The sequence below is a fragment of the Rhinoderma darwinii genome, chromosome 1, assembly GCF_050947455.1.
Source record: "Rhinoderma darwinii isolate aRhiDar2 chromosome 1, aRhiDar2.hap1, whole genome shotgun sequence".
Lineage (NCBI taxonomy): Eukaryota > Metazoa > Chordata > Amphibia > Anura > Rhinodermatidae > Rhinoderma > Rhinoderma darwinii.
The window spans coordinates 608,598,632-608,615,735 of NC_134687.1; the positions used below are offsets into that span (position 1 = coordinate 608,598,632).

The 17,104-nt window shown below is 40.1% G+C and overlaps 1 protein-coding gene across 9 annotated transcripts in view; it reads right to left on the reverse strand.

The window, feature by feature from the left end:
- Nucleotides 1–17,104, reverse strand: part of NEDD4L (NEDD4 like E3 ubiquitin protein ligase) — a 328,543-nt gene that overhangs the window by 62,071 nt on the left and 249,368 nt on the right. For 4 of the 9 annotated variants that reach the window (XM_075841150.1, XM_075841180.1, XM_075841187.1 and 1 more), the window contains 9 exons: nt 16,409–16,459; nt 14,187–14,248; nt 13,997–14,099; nt 11,757–11,923; nt 10,563–10,692; nt 5,997–6,170; nt 5,262–5,285; nt 5,007–5,081; nt 2,062–2,121 (listed from right to left, as the gene is read on the reverse strand). In XM_075841150.1, the coding sequence (XP_075697265.1) occupies nt 2,062–2,121; nt 5,007–5,081; nt 5,262–5,285; nt 5,997–6,170; nt 10,563–10,692; nt 11,757–11,923; nt 13,997–14,099; nt 14,187–14,248; nt 16,409–16,459 (846 nt within the window). The remainder of the gene's footprint in view (nt 1–2,061; nt 2,122–5,006; nt 5,082–5,261; nt 5,286–5,996; nt 6,171–10,562; nt 10,693–11,756; nt 11,924–13,996; nt 14,100–14,186; nt 14,249–16,408; nt 16,460–17,104) is intronic. The other 5 variants (XM_075841171.1, XM_075841141.1, XM_075841134.1 and 2 more) reach the window with 2 other exon arrangements.

The window sequence follows — 17,104 nt, forward strand, 5'->3', positions numbered from 1 at the left end:
GCCTCATACACAAGCCCTAACATTACTACAGTGTCCTGATAATGAATACACATGAAATCCAGCCTGGACGTCATGTGTACTCAGAATCCTGACACTTCTGACTCTTTTTTTGTGAGATTCCGGCAAGTGAAACCAAATCTCGTTTAGCTCCGAGATCTCGCGAGATTTCGTATCCGTTGCTGGAATCTCACAAAAAAGAGTCAGAAGTGTCAGAATTTGGAGTACACATGACGTCCAGGCTGGATGGTCATGTGTATTCATTATCAGGACACTGTAGTAATGTTAGGGCTTGTGTATGTGGCTGCACATAGTGATATATCTATATCGCTAGTGCAGTGTAAATGAATGGAGAGGAGTGCATGATGCCGATTGGTCAGCGTCATGCACTCCTCTGTACAACGCCCACTTGGTTGAAAGTAAAAGTACGCCCACTTGGGCATTAAGAAAGCTCATTAGCATAAACTTAAATCGCTCCTAACTTTGTGAAAAAAGATCGTTTTTTTTAAATAAAAAGCATTACTGTCACCTACTTTACAGCGCCCATCTCCTTATATAGGAGACAGGGCACTTATAATGTGGTGACAGAGTCTCTTTAAAGAGCAACTACATTTCAATTTAATTTTCTAAACACTAGGGGGCAGTATTACAGTAATGAATACTGCCGTAATACAGCAATGCAACTCAATGGGCTGGGCTATAAAAGTGACAAACTTTTTTTTCTTTTTCCAGAAAAGTAGGTGTCCACTTTTTTAGACAAGCAATACAAAGTGCATTACTCAGCAGGGGGAGACAATGAGCACAGGAGAAAGCTCCCCCTACAGTAAAGAGAATCTGAAATTTGTGCTGGATGCTAAATCATGATAGGAGAGACATTCTGAATTTAAAGAAAAAAAAATTATCCATACCTTTATCAATAAACTTAGGAAATATTAAGGTGCCTATACACTTTAGATAATCGCTTTTCCTCCCGTGTCCCCCATATATATGCACAATGGGGAGAGGGTAATAGACCACTGCTGAACTACTCTGGCACCAGCTTATGCCCCAAAGCAACAAAGGATTGGGCATGTTGAAATCCATACATCGCGACATTCCCATTCACATTAGTCGGCCATTCCCTCCGAAATCGGTAGGTTCGCCAACTTTTATCTAATGTGTATGGGCATCTTTACTGTATCATTGATGATATCAGTAGTGACTGGTCTTGCTCTTTAACAAAACAAATATATTTTTGTTACAGAATTTTATAGTTTAGTCTTCAAAGGACCAGTGAACTGAAATATCAGACATCATGGGTGGAAGGAAAAAGGGGTTGTCTCAGGAAAAAAAAAAATCAAACATGTTATAAGGGTCCTAGTGTTAGTCCAGAAGCCAAGACCCCCACGGAAGACAAGCAGACTATCCCATGTGGCTATCAATAAAGATGTGAAGTGACGGTGATTAGGCATTGGCCTAATTGTCCTCCTTTGGCCTGGTGGGTATTAGGATTGTTGGGGTCCCAAATGTCCTTAAAGAACATACATTACATGTCTGCTTAACATGTGATACAGCAATTGTTTGGGCGGTACGGGCAGCTCCTTTAATTTGAGTCTCGAGTAAAAAAATGCACAATATTGTTTTTGATTCGACTCAAGTATGAAGCAATGGCGAACGGTAAGTCTAAGAGAAGCTGACTTATTATTACATTACATTATTAAGACAATAAACATTTCATACAACTCTTAGGCTCGGGCTACATCAAAGGAAGTACAACACCCAGCATGCCCTGCGTCCTAATGGAGTAAAGTGAAAAAGAAGCTGACACTGACGGCATCACACAAAATAGCGACTTAAGTCCAAAAACTGGATATTAATTTTAAGACAATTAGGTAAAGTGTTAACCAAAAAGACAAAGTGTGGATAAAGCTCGATAAGCTAGATGTATAATGTATCATCCTGTACGTTCCAGTGGGAAAATGGTCCAATACAATCTTATACAAAAATAATAAAAACGCCCTGTATGGTACCGATGGTTTGGCCAACGGTGACTAGACTGTCCTACTACAATCATATAGACATTACCGATGAATCCTCTAGACCGGTCACAGTTGAAGACCGCGCTCTTCCTGTCGGGGTGCTGGGCTGTTGAACAATAATGTGACCATTAAAAAAGACCAAATGGTCAATTTAATGTTAGAATTATAGTTAGCCGAGAAGGGGAATCGTTAAGGAAGAGTAGTTAGATTTAGATATTTAAATTAGAAAAGTAATTTAGGAATATTATTGAATCAATTTTTCAATAGACAAAGATTTTTAAAGATTGTCTCTAATGTATAAAGAAATTGTGAACTGTTCTGTCCATGTGTCCAGTGTGGGCCGAAATATTTTTTCCTTGAGGAGTTCCTGGAAAGAGTAGGCGTCTAAGTATGATGAGGTGAAACATGAGCGAGTGATACGAGAGTGATAGGAACTGCTAATGACCAACTAGTGACAGTGTAATTGCACAACATTAGCTCTTAAAAAAAAAAAAAGTATTATGATGAGTCATCAGTCATAAGTCAACATGCAAACTTCCAAATTCAAGTCCCAAATTTGTATGCATTTCAATAAAACTTTGGACAAATTTCCCCTAAAAATCATGAAACTACTATAAAATATAGGGATGGGGGGGGGGAAAAGAGCTCCAGCCCAGTTTGGCCTCATACCTTTTTTAATGGGTTGTGAGAACCTTGTGTAGGGATCCCCTCTCTACAGGTCTAACAACGTTAGCAAACAACTGGCAGATTCCCCAATGATAAAATCTGATCGCAAATTTTGCCAGGTAAATCAAGGTGATCAGCTGATCACCAGGGAGCGGCTACATTTAAGAAAGGGGGTTGTCCTCTGTATGAAGAGATCGATACAATCTAGCTACGTGTAATCAAAGGGGTGTATCTAACCAACTAAAAGCCATAGAGCCATCACAATTGTACTCGACTTATTTGAAATACCCCTTTTTCTGTGACATTCTAGCCGCCTCTATTTCCCTCTCTTATTATGAAAGTCCATTTTCCAACAATGTTACTAATAACACGTTTGACAGGTCACTGCCTCCCACAAGATCAACACACTCTTCTCCTGCTGTCATGGTTTTTATGATCTCATTGGCTACAGGGATATCCCTGACCAATTAAAAGTAGAGAACAAAAAGAAGAAGAGACGATCAAAGGCCCACTTCGTAAACAATACATAGGGTCAATACTGTATGATCATCATCCGAATGGCTTCAAGTGACTGAAATTCAGACTAAGCTTTTATATTCGCTCTTCAACTTCCATTCTTGATCTTTCAGTTTTATTGTTTTACAGAATATCTGCCTTTGAGAAGGAGACTAAATCAGTAAATAGTGGACCTTCAAGTCAACCGAGACAAAAAGATGGGATACTGTACGCCCAAGTATCAGGAATGGCTCAATCTGGTCCAAAGATGTTAAAACTAGCATTGAAACCTTGAAGGACCAAACTTGGCTCATACCCATATGAGATGAGAACGTGCAAACAAACTCCAATGTTAAATAAGGAAAACAAGAAGATGAAAGACTATAATAAAAAACTATATTCAGTTATTTCTATGAAAACCTTGATAAGAATCAGCCATGATGAGAAACTTTAAAGTATTTAAGCACTCATACTCAGACATTCCAGTTCTCTGTTAAGGTAGAGGGTGGGATTTGGAGATTCGGATCTTCAGGCCTTCTTTGATACTGTATATGCAAACGACCGACATCTTGTAAGATATTAAGAATTTCTACACTGCAAACAGGCCTAGTATGAAAATTTCAACACTTTACATTGGCTGGTAGGTCTGGACGCCAATCTTTACCCCCTACCGGGAGAAGAATCAGCTACCTCAAGTCGAAAAGTACTTGGTTGTTGCAGGATAATCCTGGTCATGACCGGTTGTTTTTTTTTTTTATTAAAAAATTATGAAGCTTAAAAAGGTGTTCTTTGCTTTGGACAATCCCTACTTGTTAGATGGGTTCCTTGGAAATATGCGGATCACAAAATGCCCCCTGTTGGGACCCCCAGCGATCAGTTGTAATCTGTGGGGAAACCTGGAAGCGTTCATTTTCCATGCAGCACCACTACAGGGGAAACTAAGCATTACACAGTGCCCATTCATATCAAATGGGTTGTCTGTTCAATACAGGAGAGGGGACAGGTCCTCCAGAGAGAGAGACGCTCTTTATAACTGCCCTCCACTCTAGCCAAGAGATGAGAATTCTGAACAGAGGACCCACTCTAAGAATTCCCTAATAGTGTGTATGATAAGGGGTTTCATACCTCAAAGAATGGGTCAAGGTCTACATCTCCTTATTAAATGCAAAAATAAAAAAATAGGCCAATGAGTGGCCAAAAATAAACTTGTGGAAAGTCCATCCAGTGTACACAGTATATATTTACTATGCAGTGTCTTGTATCAAACAGAACAGAAGGCTATGGTAATGGGCATGGTCCAATGACTGATTCCACGCTCAAAAATATTCAATAACAAAAATGTTTGTTTTTATTGTTCATCTTTTTTTTATAATGTCACCAGATAAAAGAGAATAACATTTTAGTGATTGGATAAATCAAGTATCGTAGTTTAATTGATATGGGGGAAAAAATAAAGAACCCCAAACCACCAAGCATATCACAGTAACATACTGTTGTCTTTTTCCTGTTCATAGTATTTTCCGCATAATGGCTTAAAAAATAAATAAATCTCAAAACTTTGGCCTGTAGAGACTGAAAACTAGTGACACTTTATTTCCCCCATCACATCAAGTTGGCTCGACCATATGTGGCCTTGATGCCATATTTCTGGAATCCCAAAAAGTGAGGTGTCCAAAGGCTTATATGGCCCATTGGGCCTGAAGGGGACACTGAAAATTTAACACTGATTTCCAAGCCATTAAGTATCAGGCCTCTGCTCTTCTTCACAGGAAAAAGCTCAACTGTATAGGGAATATAACAAGAAAAAAAGTGATGTAAACTTTGATTTACCAGCGCTAAATGAGCCTGCTCAGCGACGCCATCTGTCACACTGCAAGACCTCAATCTCGAGGAAGGTTCCCTCTGCTGAAAGACAAATTATTGGAAGATTCTGTAACTTTAATGTACAATTTGAAGAAAACACAAATACATCCAAATCTAACACAATGAATGCCCTGCCTTCTAAAACACAGTTTGATGCCCTAATTAGAACATTAAGGAAGAATTTTTTTTTAAAAATCACGTTGTATTGCGAATAAATGTTACCTTTTGCCTTTCCCAAGCGGTTTGCTGCGGTGGAGAAAAAATTTGGTGTCTATGGTTAGTATTTATTTTCCCTGGGATATAATTTTGGTGCAGCTCAGTAAAAAAAAAAAAAAAAAAACGAAATACTCCATGTGCGTATTGTAAATTTCTATCTAAAAGTAATACTAAAAAAGATATTTCCACCTTTAATAAAGAAGAAAAAAGTATGACAACCAATAACAATATGGGAATTATTAGACTCCTCATGGGTCACTATCTAGCTTTTCTAGACCTATAAAAGTTAAGTAGCTACATGGAAACCACCAACAAGTGGATGTTGACTGATCTGTAACTCCTTTCTCTTGTAGCAAGGCTCATCCATGTAAATCAGACCCTTTGGATTCTCAAGTGGAAAACATCTAAGATGCTAGTGTAATAAGCCACACAAGCAGTTATAAAAAGGCATTAAAAAGATCCAACAGCAGCTAACCTACTTGTTGATTGTTTCCTCGTAAAAAAATGTTAAAAAAATCTACAAAAAAAATTACATTTAAGAATAACCTGAACACAGGGAAATGAGAAGTAGGAGCAGAAGACAGCTGTGGCTGATATTCTGCTGGGATGATCTGAAGATCTCAGTAGATTGTAAGTTCCAGAATTCTAATTACTTGTAATTTGTTGACACTGAACTAATTGCAGGCTGGGCATGTCATGGTAGTGCTGCGAATGTGTGCCAACTGCAATCTGACTACTTACAATAAGTGAACTGAACTGTTCCCCGTTGGACTCCGAATTAATCTGTAGCCTCCGGTTAAGCTCCTCAGAAAGTTCCAAAGCACTGGCTCGGGAGACTGGAGAGGCAGGTGGTGGCAGCGTCGCGTTCAGATTGTCACTGCTCAGACTCATTTCCTCAGAAATGGTCTCCCATGGCTGGGGAAAGACACAAAAAAACAAGCTTTAATAACACACATAGCCATAAACAACTTGCTTCAGTTTCACGTATTAGGCGGGACACGATCTGCAAAGTAAAAATAAATGTTTTCGATGAGATCAATCGATGGCTCACATTTGCTGGGCGGATGTTTTCACGGCTTGCAGTAATCATCTGAAATGTTTACAGTAGGTGACACATAACAGAGTGGATATCGATTGGCGTACTTGAATGTAAATCATAGTGATTGGTTCCGCAAAGGAAAAAAACTACAGTCTATAAGATCCACAATGCACATCACCAGTCTTAAGAGGAGCTCTAACTTCTTGCAAATTTGTAAAATAAATAAGTGGGAACTTCTTTTGTATAGGGCTGATAAGTGCTATTCAAGTTCTGAAAAGGAAGCGGTTAAGAAGGACGGTTTCCCATAGATTGCCCATCGATGTGCCAGACCACAAACAGAGTTGAAATAGCCCACTAGAGGATCTACCGGTGGGTCAATGCTTTGAGGTTGAGCAGAAGACAACCCACTTAGAGGTGACTTTAGAGTTAATCACTTGCCACTAGGGTCTATTTCTTATGGGGTGATCCATTAACATCCTATTAGACTTTATTAACAGAGTTTACGATCCACATGGGGCCCTCAGAATAATTTCCTTTTAGCGCTGCTGAATGGCAAAGATGGCTTACAGTGGTTAGAGGCATATGTTACAAGTTATTTTCCATCCCATCCGCACATTGGGGTGACATTTAGGGGATGCAACTACAGCTACTAGTAAATGTGCAATCTCAGGACATCCGCCCTTTTGATTCAAGCACCTAAGTGCCACAATTTCCAAACTATTGGGCCCAAACTACCCCTTAACTGGTTCAGGTCTGGGGTATTTTAGTCCGGCACATTTTAGGCGTTTTAGCACAGGTGTGATTTTTGCGTCTTTTTTGTGCGTGACCAATAAGGTTTTCTTATTCATTAGTTGTTGTTTATTTAAGAAATATTAGGCTTATAAATTGTAAAATAGTAAAGAAAACCTTTGTTGTTGCTTTTTTAAATGTCTAGCTTTAACAAGAACACTTAGGGTTGGTGCTAGTGTTATAGAAAAGGAGGGTGAAAGCTGTGATTTTTTTTAACATTTCTTTTTACAGTGTTTTCCTTAAAGGTCAGAAATGACCATTTGGAGATTTTACTATTTTACAATTGTTTTTATGATCTAGTTTCCCACTGTAAATGGGGCTGCACAGCAGCTGTCTTTGGGTGCCAGGATCTCGGCAATCACATGATCAGCCATGTGACCACCAGGATCAATAGAGGCAGCGGCATGCATTGATCGTTGTGTATTGGTAATCAGTGAAGACAGAAGTGGTAAAAGCCATTTCTGTCTCCTCACCTGGGTGCTCAACAGTCTCCAACACCCGAGCAGCTGGCTTAAACCCCCAACGTGTACAACAGCATGGGTTTAAGGACCAGGACTTCCAGTCATGAATATATGGTGGACGGTCCATTAGTGGTTAAAGGGGTTCTCCACTTTGAACCATCATTACTCGTTAGAAGGGTTTCCTGACAATCTGATCACAAAGTTTCCCCCTGCAGAAATTACCATAGAGGCAGACCATTCGGATGCTATGGGACCCTTGGATAGAGTAGGCCAAGAAGCGGTTGGTCCCATATCTTTTGCTATTGGGTGGTGAGAACATATAAAGGACTCCCCTCTCCAGAAACTGCACTGTTAGGGTATGTGCACACAAACTAATTACGTCCTTAATTGACGGACGTATTTCGGCCGCAAGTACCGGACCGAACACAGTGCAGGGAGCCGGGCTCCTAGCATCATACTTATGTACGATGCTAGGAGTCCCTGCCTCTCTGCAGGACAACTGTCCCGTACTGAAAACATGATTACAGTACGTGACAGTTGTCCTGCAGCGAGGCAGGGACTCCTAGCATCGTACATAAGTATGATGCTAGGAGCCCGGCTCCCTGCAGTGTGTTCGGTCCGGTACTTGCGGCCGAAATACGTCCGTCAATTACGGACGTAATTAGTGTGTGTGCACATACCCTTAGCCAACAAGGTGGTGGGAAGTTGGCCCAGGCGGTGGAGGATGAAGAAACAAAAACAAAAAACCAATCGCTTCTGTCCTGGGTGGCAAACACTGCAACATAATGGGGGGTGTCTAGTTTAGTGCTTGCTGTGGGGTCCGCTCTGGTCTGTGGACACCACAGCCATACAATTGTATTTAATATACTATTCTATGTTTATCCAATAATCCAGAATACTTCTTTATCTGGAGTTTATCAAGTCCCATCAAGGCCGAAATTTTACAGAATAATGTTTGAAGCATTATTAATTATATCTTGCAGGGGTTATAAAGGATTGTTCATGACGGTGTCCCAGTCCAATTCACAATCTATTTTTGGTGCCTGGGACATACACACTTGACTAATTTATCCAAGGTCACAGGGAGATGACAGGGAAGAGGTCTGGAGCACGTCTCCTTGTCATTATTATACAGTCTGTGACCTTACCAACCAGCCCCTTCCAAAGCATGACAGTGGAGTTTGAGATATTTGTAGACGTTTGGCCACAGGAACACAGATCCAGAAAGGACAAAAATCAAGAGTCATAACAGAGAATGGAGCAACATTCTTCACAGGTGGTCTACTTTGAACAGAATCTGTCACCTCTCATGACATGTCTATTTTAGTAAATACTTGTATTCCCCATAAAATAATAATTCTGGAACGTCTTTTCTTAGAACTCTGTTGTGCCGTTCCTTGGTTATTCCTCCTCTAAATGTATGAATAAATTGACAACTGGGTGTTACCACTCCCTTTGTCAAAGGGGCATGTCCCTACACGGTCTGTCAGCACTGATTGGGCAGGATCAGCCTATGTAGGGACACACCCCCAACTGGTAACACCCAGTTGTCAATTTATTCATACATTTCTCAAAGGAATAACAGAGGAACTGCAGATTGTAAAGTTCTAAGAAAGGATGCTCCAGAATTGTTCTTTCATGGGGAGTACAATTATTTACTAAAACAGACATGACAGGAGAGGTGGCCATTCCATCTTAAGACCACCTTTGGCAAAAGCTTTTAGTTTAAATCCACATCAAATGTTGGGTTAATTTACAAATACTTTTCTTTTCTTGCTCTGTTTTTTTTACATCTTGTACTCTAGTCACAACCAAAACGATTAAAAAATTCTGCTCTTGCCTTTGGATACACATGTATTATTTACATTGTATAGCCAGGCATGTAACCTAACTGCTTAGCTTTATGTAACGGTCATTTGAGCTCCCATAATGCACTAAAACAGAAATCTGAATTCAGCTTCGGCTGGGAATGGAAAAGAGACTATGAAGCAACATGAATGGGAATGGAGAAGAAAACATCAAACAGTAAAAGGAAAAGAAGTGCACTTACAACGTTAATCAACAATTTATGTACAGATGTGTCCAACTTACATTTGCTTGAATTTGGTTAAGGACTCCAATTTCTCATAAAACCAATTCAATACATTATCACGGCATGATAGCAAAACCCTTGACAGGCTGCAATACACATCATAACCAGTGGACCACTGGATGACCACACAGACACATAAAACAGACATCTCGTGACAGAGTATCGCAAAATCATGTTATTTTTAAAACTTTATCTCGCGTCACAAGTTAGGATATGTAGAAATAAGAAAGGTAAGGACATATGTATATGTGATTTAATTAGGGTCAGTGTCTCCAAAATGCCATGTGGTCCTAAACCCTCTGACCTTATATACCAGTCTACAGCAAGGTGCGTATTTTTGGTATCCCATGGAAGGGGATATTGTGTTATTCTGATATTCTGTTCAGTATGTTTATCGGATTTTACAGCACAACATAAAACAAACCGGAGAAGGTCAGCTGTTAATTTTCATTGCCGTTATCGCTTTCGCTTGCTGCATGAAATAAACCCTTGTGTATCAGACGAGATGTTTTGTATTCAGGAGAGAGGGGTGATTAGCGAGATGTGTGCCAGCGACTCCAGCCCTGCTCTATAATAACCTCCAAGTGATATTGCAGGCTGTAAACAAGGAATCAGCCAGGAACGGGACTCTTTAAATGCATTTGCTACGTGCCAACTTGGTACCTGATACACTGGTGTACAGATCAAAAACAGAAAAAGTCTCCACGGTGAATGACAGGACCACTGACAGATCCATCAAGGTGTCAGTGACATGCAGTTTTAGAACAGTCCTAATGTCTAGTGCCAGAACAAATAAGGGAACAACTGAGAGAAGAGTACATCACCTGATATACAACCAAAAACAAGCAAAGCTGCATGGCCTGAATGGATCTGCTCAAAATGATCCTAGAGAAGTGACCACAATACGAGCCGGGCACGTTACCCACCTCAGGCATATCTGCTCCTTCTATATGTTCTGGCTCAAGGTCTTCACTGATGTGTCTCCTGGATCGGAACACCCTGTGGGCCTCTTGCTGTATGTGTCTGATGTTATTATCTGATTCGGACGTGACGTCTCTGGTTAGGGGCAAGAAAAGATGGTAAATAGCAGAACATGGCAACCCAAACCTGGATGGCTGAATGAATGAATATATATATATTGAAGATATTGGCCCATGTTTATCATGCAGTTTTAGCGTTAACTGTGACAAAAAAGTTGCATTGCAACTCAAAATTGCGGTAAAATTTGCAACTTTTCTGGTCACATTTTTACAGTAATGAGAAAAGTATGTGTGGTCTCCAAGGAGTCATAGTTTTAGTTGAATTTATTAAGTACAAGGGCTAAAAATAGAAATTTTGTTGCAAATCTTCACCAGCTCAAAGCAGGCATACATAGGTTTTTCTGCGTCTCACACAGTGCAAAAACATTTGGCGCAAATCACACCAACTATCTTCTTTACTAAAACTGGCATAATATACACCAGTCTTCGTAAATGTGAACCAGTGTGTTCTTCAGCCAGATGTATACCTAAAGAACAATACCACCCACTATGTATTTATACATGGAATAAGCAGCATTATGGGTAATTGCAAAAAATTATATAAAAAAATTAAAAACCATAAAATTTTGGAGCAAGGAGTTCTAGTCAAACACCTTGGATGGGGTGGGGTGTTGGAGTTTTCTGCTTGAGTGCTGACAACAACTCTGATAATAGCTGACCACAAAGGGTGCCAGCAATGAACCTCCATCCTTTCAGTACTGAAGTGGTCATAGGAAGTTCTATCTGCTATACAACAGACTGTCTCTCTAGGTTACACAGACTTGTTTTAGGTAACTTCAATTCAATTAAGAATAAGACAAATAGTCATTAAATCCTGCAAGCTAAGGATGAAAACATGCAAGACAAGGAGGAAAATATGTAGGAATAAAAATTGTTTAAGATATGGGCTCTCTCTGAACGAAGACGGAGGTTTGGGGAGCCCTAGTGTAGAAGAGAGATATAGTACATTTATATGCATTCTTTGGGTCAATAACCAGGCGTGTCTCTAAAAACCTTACATACACCACTGGGCAGGTTTGACAGATTGGATACAAGTTATTTTTTGAATGAATAGTGACTAATAGAATTCAGGATACATACATTAGGCTTGGCCGGTGCCACTGTGTGGTCCTGTTATTATGGTTGACGTAATATGTGCGCCCAAGATTGTCCACTTTCTCTTCCCATCCTGGTGGCATAGGGGGAGCTGGCAGCTCTTGTTGGTGTGGAGAGGTAGAGTCATTTGAGTCCACAACATCCCAGGCCTGCTGGAGAATAAGAAAAGGATACGGTGGCTTAAGAATAAATCGTAATGTTTTAGTACTATTATTATTCTAATGCACTACATAGGCAATTACTATGGGGATCCAAAAAGCACATTTAAAAAGGGGACAACACACCGGAAGTCTTCAGTTGGTACAAGGGTTTTTCTTTTTTGTAGGATACCTGCCAGCAACAGTAGAGTGTGGAAAAGATTACATGATGTAGTCGCGTTCTACGATTACTCTTATTTTCACAATGATCGTTGACAACCCTGTTCCCATGCTCTTGCTACAGGTGAATAGTCAGCTGGAATACTCCTCCAGGGATAAAAGCAAATCTCCCAAAAAGTCACTAAAGTTCTTATATTAGTATAACTTTAAGGAGTGGGAAATTGACAAGTTGCAAAGCTAATTAGTTGTGATTTCTATACCACTGCATAACTAGATAGATTCTCCATACAGTAGTCTGGGAAAGCTGGGTGACAATCACTGTGGGAGTTGTAATGGCAGCCACATTGGTAGTTACTCAGAAATAGTTTTAACTAAGAAACCGCTGAGTAATTTTTTTTTTAACAAATGGAGAGAGAAGAATCATTCATCCGTCATCTACCTTCCGGCTTCCAGTCCGACCTGTAATATATGTTTTTGTCCTTTGCGTAATTAAATCTGGATTACACAGTCCTGGAGCTCCCATTGTTATTACCGAAAGAAATAAACATCCCTCAACAATTGTCCATTGTTTCAATATGTGTTTTTACTTTAAAAAAAACAAAAAACTTTAGAAGAGCCAATGATCAACCTGTTTATTAAAACTGAATGGCTCGTGACAAATCCTACATATTCTTCATGCTAAATCCCTGGCAGTAAAAATAATCTACAGGGATTATTATTACATGGGTATACCCGGTTGTATCTGGCCACCCAAAAATAAGATGATTTCCACTGCTAGGACATCCAGCGATCAGCTATAATCAGCAAGGAAACCTGGCAGTAAGCGCTCAATTCTCCTGCGGCGCCACCACAGGATAAACAAAGCATTACAGTTACCCATTGAAATCAGTGGACTGTCTGTGTAATAGATGAACGTGCTACATGCTCCAGAGCAAGAGATGCTCTTTGTAGCGGATTTTCTCTCTGGATAAATGATGGAGGTCCAGAATAAGGGACTCTCGTCTATTAAACCAGAATGCCCTAACAGAGTTTTTGAGGATTGTGTTAAATTTACTAGTTATGCAACCATGCAAGAGATGTTGGCATACACAATTTGGTGGAGAGTCAGATGAGAAAATTAAAGGGGTTGTACAGTATTAGAAAACATGGTGGCTTTCTTTCAGAAACCGCGCTACACCTGTCCATGGGTTGTGTCTGGTATTTCAGCTCAGCTCTGTGGAAGTGAATGGGGGGGCTAAAGTGCAATACCACACACAACCAGTAGACAGCGGTGGCACAGTTTTTAGAAGAAAGCCGTCAAGTTTTCTAATATTGTACAACCCCTTTAATTCGAACTCTATTGGCAGAAATTTTTTCGTTTCAATAGGCGGAAAACATTTGAACAAACCCTTGTGAACACGATTTTGTCCTTCAGCCATTATCAGATTCAGCTATAGTTAAAAGCTTAACATTAAACGTAACATTGTTCCGGTCCCTCCATAGCATTGTTTCTATGGCGAGAGATAAGCAGCTCTCAACTAATACCAAGTCTAAGGCCAGTGAACCTCCAGTTGCAAAGTTTCATACATACACGTCAGTTGTTGGGCGTCTGGGTTCTGTGACCCTCACCAATAGCTAGGAGAGTGCCACGTCCCTTCGAGAGATGAAGATGGGTCAGTAGAATGCACAGTTTGTGACCCATCTTTACTTCTCCCATGTAAAACCAAGGGAGACCAATGGAGGCAGGAGACCATTCTAGCAACTAGTGGTAGTTACAGTGATCGGACCCCCATCAATTATAAAGCCATAATTAATTTGAAGTTAGACTAAGTGCAATATACTATACAGAATGGACTCTCTTAGCAGATAAAAATAAAGAAAAAGATATTACAATATATTAATGAGTTGGTGACAAAAGTCTTGTTTTACCTCCGCTTCTTCCCTTTGTTCACTGGTTTGCTCCTCTTGGGCTCCGTTCTTTGGCAAATACGCCATCTTTAATCTCAGGAAACCTTTCACCCGAGACTTGTGGCTGTAAAGTTCCATATAGCGAGAGTCAATTAAGAAGTATGATGTGTGGGCTCAACATTCAAACCAAGTCCAATAAGTGAACACTCACCTTCTTGGTCTCAGTAAAAAGTCTTTGAATGTATACGGCCTCTCCATTGTTGGATCTTCTGTCTGTTAACAAAATGGTTAATTTTTAACATGGTCTTACTCTCAAGAGATTTACTTGGCACAATATCTAAACATTACTTAACTGTTTTTTCCATAAAAACTGGATGTCAAAAAACTTTGATGTAAAAAAGTATGTGAACCCTCAAGATTTTCTGGCAAAACAAAAATTCTAAATGTGTTTAGATGATTATCAGAGACAAAAGAAACACATATGAAAAAGGTTTGTGTTTTTTTCTTGATCTATAGGATAAAACATTAAAAGGTCCTAACACTTAAAGTCTCCACTACAAAAGTCCGGTCTTGGTGAAGGCCAAAACTTTGGTTCCAACAAAAAATATATGTCATGATTGAAGGAGTCTTCTGGAGACTTCAGAAATAGAGCTGTCAATAGTAAACAGAATAGAGAAAATGCCACATCATTGTGAAGGTCATCTAAAAAAAAAAAAAAAAAGACGGACTGCAAAAGCAAGGATTATGATATTCCAGTAGAGCAAAATCTTAGGTCTATCTTGCTCTAATGTTCGTGTCCATGGTACCATCAAAAGTTAAAAACTAAGAGTTTCTCTGCTTGTTGGTGGGTCCCTTGACACTAAGCGAATCTCAAAACGTCCCCCTGCTGGTACCCACAGCGATCAGCTGAAATCTGATAGGAAGTGTTCAATTTCCCTGCAGCGCCACAACAGGGGAAATGAAGCATTACATAATGTTCATTTATATCAATAGGGTGTTTGTGTAATAGGGGAAAAGTCCTCCAGAGCGAAAGATGCTCTCCACTCTGGTCAAAAAATGAGGATCCTGAACAGAGGAGCTTCTCTTTTAATATGGAACAGGAAAGTCTCAAGAGATCAGATTGTAATTTTGACCTCAACAGAGGGTGGGTCCATTAGTAAGATAACTCTATACACAAGTCAGGCTACCAAGAATGGCTGAAGAAGTGGAAATGTCTCTTTTTGGAAAGGACAAGTCAACGTTCAGACCGTAACCCAAAATAGACGTGGTGGCATATCACCAAAGATCAATATTCATCATTAGAACAAGTTCTGTAAGGAGGAACTGGCCAAACTTTTCCAAAACAATAAGCAATACTGGTTACTCCAAACATTGCTAGACTAGGTGGTCACAGTAGTTTCTTTACACACTCATATGTTGCACCCAGAACTGGTGGTCTAAAGGCCCCTCCGCCACATAGGAAAACACAAGTAATTATAAATTGCACATGGAAGGTGAGCGGCCCTGATACAGATTTGAGCTCTGAGTCCAGAAGTTTCCTGTTATGGCTTGCAGGGGAAAAGTTGTTGGCAGAAAAAAAAACCTTCAAGATCAGTGGGGCTGTTATGTATTAAAGGGATATTCCTATCTTATAAAGTGATGACACATTGCTAGGAAATGCCATCACTTTGTGATCGTGGGGATCTGACCTAGAAGATTCCCACCGATCTGGAGAATGAAGGGACCGGAGTGTTGATTTAGTGCTTTGGTCCATTCACTTTTTTACTTGCACAACGGTGCCTTGGCCACCCACTGTGCAGGAGACTGCAGCATGGCCCCATTCAAGTAAATGGGGCCAGCTGCATTTCCCTGCATAGCCGTGTGGCAGGGAGTGCTGCTGTGCAGGGAAAATTAAAAGGGGAAGGCAGCGCTAAATCAGCACGGCTGTCTCTTCATTCGCAATATCAGTAGGGTTCTTAGAGGTTGGACACCCAGCTATTGTAAAGTTATGGCATATCCTAGCTATTTTTATAAAATAGGAATAACCCTTTAAGATATTATTATTATTAGAAATGCTTCGGTCGGATAATAAGCTTGCAGGGCTGTGAGAAATGTAATTTTCTTGTCATTGCTCTGCCAACCTATGAGCAGAATAGAGGAGCTGTTTATGGCCCATGAAGCAGCAGACTGTCGTAAAACATCCTGTGTATGCTGACCGCCTGCAAGGCAGGCATCAAAGAAGCAGAAACCATTGTAAAACCATGTACACACGGACAACAAATATTTAACCTCCAAGTTAGATGACCTTATCCAACATTATAATCCAAATGTAGTGATGGACGAAAGCAAATATTATATCTACCAAAATGGGTAAAGTTCAACCCTGGGGCTGTTAAGTAGAAGGATTAAGAAGAAGTGAACACATAATACAAATAAGTAAAGCGGACATCTTACCGGTAAGTGGTTTAGAGGAACATCAACTTGACCCAAGAAGTCATCTCTCGTCTGTAAATACAAATACAACAAGGCTTAGAATCTTGCACATTTCAGAAAATGTCAACTAAAAATTATAGAGGAAATCCGGTCAAGATGATCACCTGATGTGTCTTCGATGCCTTTCAGAAGATCACATTGGTGAAGTCTGTGATCTCGGACCACCATTGATCTCCAGAATGAAAGGCCTCAGCCCGTTTAGCCCAGCTCTGAGATTTCCAATATTGGAAATCTGACCCGACACCATTCTAGTCACAGTGACATACATGTGTATGGTCCTTTGCTTAGAATGTGGTGTCAGATTTTCAGCAATTCTGTAAATCAAGACTTTACCAATGTGACATGTATCAGACATATCTTCTTGCCTGCATTTGCCCTTTAAAAGACAGATATCTTGTTGAATGCAAGGCATCTAGAGTTACAGGACATGGAGTTCCACAAATTGTCGGACACAACAGGGTCCATGGCAAATACCACTTTTGTATAAAACTTGTAGAGCTCACTACTAACTTATTGGAAAAAAAAAGTTGTGCAACCACTTTGCTCCCAGCATTGCCGCCGCCGTAAAGCTCGGGAATTCAGATGTATAATGGAAAAAAGTCAGATTTTGAGAAAGGGAAAGTTGCAGGACTCTATGTAGTTACTCTATACATTACG